The sequence below is a fragment of the Trachymyrmex septentrionalis genome, unplaced genomic scaffold, assembly GCF_001594115.1.
Source record: "Trachymyrmex septentrionalis isolate Tsep2-gDNA-1 unplaced genomic scaffold, Tsep1.0 scaffold50, whole genome shotgun sequence".
NCBI classification, from domain to species: domain Eukaryota; kingdom Metazoa; phylum Arthropoda; class Insecta; order Hymenoptera; family Formicidae; genus Trachymyrmex; species Trachymyrmex septentrionalis.
The window spans coordinates 407,498-412,941 of record NW_017305673.1 but is presented as its reverse complement, the minus strand read 5'-3'; the positions used below and the strand labels follow the sequence as shown (position 1 = coordinate 412,941).

The following is a 5,444-nucleotide window of genomic DNA, read 5'->3' as shown; positions in this document are numbered from 1 at the left end:
TATATATTACCTTATGGATAATAATCTCCTGTTCATGCGCATGCGCTGGTCGGGCCCAGTCATGCACATCTTTTAACAGATCTGATACCTACTTGCTCAAATAATCGTCGAAATCATCCATAGTCACGGGCTGCATTGTAGTAGCGCCCACGGAGTCGTGCTCCTCGAGAGATCCCATGACCTGAAGGAAGGACTTCATCCAGTAGTTAACATCATATATCCTCTCACGCCGACGTAAGTGATTCATTCTTAATGTGCGTTCGTCTTCGGGCATGGTGAGCGCCCTATTAAAATCAGTGTTTAAATCTCGTTTTACTTCATTGTAGACTATCAAAGTGCATCTTAATTAAAACTGGAGTACAAAATATAGAAGAGTGAAACTTTGATTCGACACAAATAGTATATAATTAATTTTATTTAAACAATTTCCTTATGTTTTATTATTAAAACGGACAGTCATGTACCTGTGAATCACCTCCGCGGCCTCGTCGATCTCATAAGGATTGCAAATCAAAGCTTCATGCATCATTTCGCCGGCTCCAGCGAAAGGCGACACTATCAGCACACCTGGCGGTGTATTGATTTGACAGGCAACGAATTCCTTGGCGACTAAATTCATACCGTCCCGGAGTGGTGTGACGAGAGCGACGGCGGCATCCCTGTAGAACGCCGCTAGCTCGTCCTGACTCACGCAGCCGTAAATGTAACGTATGGGCGACCAATTGGGTGTTGTGAAGCGACCGTTTATGCAGCCGATCAGTTGATCCATCTCGAGCTTCAAATCCTGATACTCGCGGACGTCCGTGCGTGAGGGTACTGCGATTTGAAGCATCGTCACCTAACATACGCCACGTGATTGAATATGATATACTGTTCAAAATAGCATCGGCAACTACTTTTGCGAAACAAGAGCTCGCGAATAAGCGTATTAGATAATGACCTGTTCGCGATGCTCGGGATGTTTCTCTAACAGCATCTCGAAGGCCTTTAATCTGTGAACCAGGCCCTTCGTGTAATCGAGTCGATCGACGCCGAGGACGATCTTCTGATTCGACTGCATGACTTTTGTTGCGGTCTCTGCCAATGAAACGAACCTATCGAATGGTATACCGATAGGCAGCGGTCTTACCCGCACCGTTCTACCACCATGTTCAACCAGTAGGTTCTTACGATCCACTCTGCAACCGAGACACCTCTGGCAGCAATCGACGAAGTTCAGGCAATAATCCTGTATGTGGAAACCCACCATGTCGCATCCTAAGCGTCGCCACAAAGGGAATCACGTTAGAAATTCGAGAGAAGTTATTCAAGACAATCTACGCGATATCACTCACCCAGCATACCCTGCAGGATTTCGTCGGCCCACGGGAACAGCCTGAAGATATCCCATGGAGGAAAGGGTATGTGAAGGAAGAAACCTAATTTAAGCTTGAGATCCTTCTCTTCGGCCGCCTGTCTAATCCAATTAGCGGCTAACATCAAGTGATAATCATGGACCCATACCAATGGCGTTCCGTTCTGCTGGTTCTCTTGTTCCTTATGAATTTGTTCCAGTGCACCAACCTACGTCAGACAGAATCGTTTGGGAGAGCTGATAAATCATTTAATTATTACGATCATATTTCGAGAATACTGAGTATAGTATTTCTTTATAACAGCACTTAGCTCATAATTATTATAATTTCTTTTCGCAGTGAGAGAATAATAAATATTATTATAACGTTAGATATTACTACATTTGCATCTTACTGAAAAGGAAATATTGAATTAAAACTAAATTGCGAGGTCTAACGACGTTGAGGATGGGAATTAATGAGATAATGAGTGGGAGTAAAAAATGTTCTCAAACTGCAAAAACGCGATCAATATCACAAGTGTAGAATCATACTGTCTTCGCGGCGAACTGTTCGTTGACCGCGGAATACGCGCGCCAGTGTTCCGCGATGAAGGTCGCTCGATCAGGCATAGAATGGAAGAGAGGCCAGAAGGTTCCATTGCAGCATCCGTTGTAGTACGAGTCAAAGATGCCGGCATCAACGTGAACCGCTACTACCTGAAAGTAAAGAGAGAAAGAGATTGAGATGAGGGAATATCTCATCACGTTTCTCCGCAATCATTCACAATTATTCGCACTCGATACGTATTTCTGTCGACATTTCAGAATACGGAAAGTCTTGACAAATCTGTCAGTGAGTATAATTGTTTTTAGGTGCTCCACCACCTGTAAAATAAATAAGTAATGTCGTACAGCCGTGCATGCACATATGGTTATTAATAACAATAATAATTATTATTATTAATGATATTATATATTAATTATTAATTATAATAATAATCATTGTTAAATATATGATTACATGGTCATTTAGAATAATAATGTCTAGCAATAATCATATTTAAAATCATAATTATTGCGTGCGTTTCGATTCCTTTTATTTATATTAATTCACAAAATAAACATTAAATGACTTAACTTTGTGTATCATTATGTCATTAATAATAATAATAAGTTAATACATTAACAAATACATTAATACGATATGAATACTACGAACTGTAATTTGTTAACTTTTTTATTCTCCTTAACCAGCTCGTATTATTTTCTTTAATTAGATTTTATATGTATCGAATTTGTGATTAACAAATAAGAAATCAAGCAGTCGATTATTCTCTTCATATTCGACTGTGTGATTGGCCAATATATCTCACGACTTATTAAAACTTATTAAACCTATTGTATGTTTCAGGACTTACCGGTTCTCTCCTGAATGTCACTCGTTATCCCGCGAAATTCTGTTATTTTGCCAGCGACATTGCCTTCTTTATTTCCGATTGCTCGCGTGAAAACAGGCCGTGCCAAGAAAGATCATTCCTGACGTAAATGAGCAATCGCTGACGGGCGATAATGCGGTTTAATACTCCTACGATAGACATAATCAACCGCGGCCTGGTCGGCGGTTTGTTATTTCTCCGGACGGATATCGCCGCTTTACGGGCACATTAATTAAGAGAGGTCAGGGAAAGCGACGCGGCTCTCTTTATCCGTACATGCGTCCCCGGATTGGGAGATCGTCGCGCATTGTTTTATCGCTCGAAAAAGAAAAATCTCGTGCTCGTACATCGTCGAAGTTGCTTAACCGCGTCTCACGATAAAACATACGTCAAGTCACCGACAGTGAATTCTTTAATCGTCGAGCGAGATCGGGAAACAAGCGATGACCTCGATCGATTTTAATTTGAGGGATCGTGGGGTCAGAATTGTGTTTAAAAACGCTGCCGCTTCAAATTACGAACGCGTCACGTTAAAGCGCGTTACAAATGCAATTAAAAGAATCTTAACAGTTGTATTTACGGCGATTAGGTTTCTCAGGCAAGAGGTCTAATTAAATTTCGTGCAAACGATTTGAGAAATACGCAATCAAGAAATTTCAAATTGATTGACTTGTTATCTAACAATTGCGAAGAAAAGATTTTAAAAAACATTGAATGTTATTTGCGAGAAAAGATGCTTGGAAATTGAAAACAACAAACAAAAGATTTCGTATACTAGTTCTGACTGGTACGCTGATTGATATACTGACGTATATCATCCGCGGCGCAATTTTTTTCGACGATGATCTCAGATCTTCCTCATTATTAACATAATTATCTTTGTTATTTAGAAATAGCCGGAGACTCAAAATCGCAAAGGCGGATTATTATGAAAATATGTATCTTGCATCTCTGTTTCATCCAACGGTCCAGTTTAAGGGAATAATGAAAATATTTTACGAAATTTTTTACAAATAATTCTCGTAATTGCTCGTTATCGCGTGTCTCTCAAGCGTGACATGGCATGATAGTCGGCTTTCCCCCCTTGCAGCGTTGTTTTTCCTTCTCATCTTCTTTGTTTCCTATATGCTCGTTGTGTTATGCAAACATATTATTGAACGGCCAGTGATAGACGGCAAAATAGGGCGGCTGAGCAACGGACGACGTATACAGCTACTGACGAAACGCTAATGATAGTAATGATGAAATCAATGCAAGGCGGAAAATTAAGTTGCAGAATAAAGTAGGAGGAAGAACTTTTACAATAAAAAAAACAATTTGTTGGCGTCGATAACCCAGGCGGTATCGCTGATCGATGTGAAAATCAACAAGTCGTTGCTTTTATTGCCTCCACGTAATTAGGAAAACTTTTCTGGAGAACAAGAAAGATAATATCCGTGCACACTGCACATTTGTGTAGTGTTTAATTCTACCTAATATAAAATAAATCCAGAAAATATATTTTGGACAAAAAGTCCGAATTTAGAACGTAAGACATCCTAAGCGGCGTCTGCAATGAGATTTAAAGACATAAAACTTAAGTTTTAAGTCTCAAATCATAAAAAATAACAATCAGACGAATGTGAGAATAATTAACTATAATTATTCTCTCAAATTTGTTTAATTGATTCAATTTCTCACACTTAAGGTTTAAATCTTATCTATCGCATTAAAAGCACTTTACGAGAATGATCTAAAAGACGTCTAAATGCATCTAAGGGTGCGATCCATTTAAAATGCTTTGAAACATTTGTAGCATCAAGTGAACCGTAGCCTAAAAGATAAGATAAAGATGTCTTGTAAGACGTCTTATGTCCTGATTTTGGATTTCGCGTTTGAGAAGAGAGACTTTCTAAATAAAGTATCTCTTTAAAAAAAAAAGCATCTCTCTGAAAAAAGATACCTCTTTAAAATAACTATAATAATAATATAATCCTTTCCTTTATATTTTCACAGCATCGAGTATCAAGATACATAAAGCTTTTATATTTCTATTAGTTTGAAGTCATTATTTGTAATCAAAATAATAATTATTTATATAATTATTATTTTAATTATACAAGTAATAACTTCTCTCTGTTGGTAATTTTTTGAGAATACTTGCTCAAATAAAATCGTAATCGTGATTTGCATAACGGATATATCAAACTAGTTGACGATTTTTTTCTGTTTTAGCCAATTACGACTCGTTATATCGTGATTGTTTGAAGTAATACTGGGCAACCGTTAATCGTAATCGTCATTTCGTAGTCGGGCATAAAAAAATTAATACTTCTCTGGGATTAGTGTTGTCTTCTCTCCTTTCCTCTTTTGCCGAGTAATTTAATGTCGGCTGAGTAAAGAGCTGCGAATTTGTGTGAATTTCACGTAACGATAATAATCGTTCGTCGCCACGCAGCCTGCCGGTCGCGCCGGGCTTAATCACCGTCCTGTTTTATTTAACGATGTCGAAGGCTATCGAGGCTATCGCTTGGACATCATTATCGACAATCTTGAAGACTCTTGCGGCGATTCACGTGATCCATCGCAACGTTCGCGCGTGGGTGTATATATGATGTCCGCTAATTCGTTAATCACCGACATAGCATACCGACAGCTAGCTAAAAATCATTATTTCACAAACGATAGGCAAT

The 5,444-nt window shown here is 38.6% G+C and overlaps 1 protein-coding gene across 3 annotated transcripts in view; it reads right to left on the bottom strand.

Annotated features, from left to right (window-relative positions):
- The window catches only part of LOC108751613 (alpha,alpha-trehalose-phosphate synthase [UDP-forming]), a 29,402-nt gene that overhangs the window by 3,037 nt on the left and 20,921 nt on the right, over positions 1-5,444 (bottom strand). For all 3 annotated transcript variants that reach the window (XM_018491884.1, XM_018491882.1, XM_018491883.1), the window contains 5 exons: positions 1,889-2,053; positions 1,335-1,563; positions 941-1,257; positions 465-838; positions 93-284 (listed from right to left, as the gene is read on the bottom strand). In XM_018491884.1, the coding sequence (XP_018347386.1) occupies positions 93-284; positions 465-838; positions 941-1,257; positions 1,335-1,563; positions 1,889-2,053 (1,277 nt within the window). The remainder of the gene's footprint in view (positions 1-92; positions 285-464; positions 839-940; positions 1,258-1,334; positions 1,564-1,888; positions 2,054-5,444) is intronic.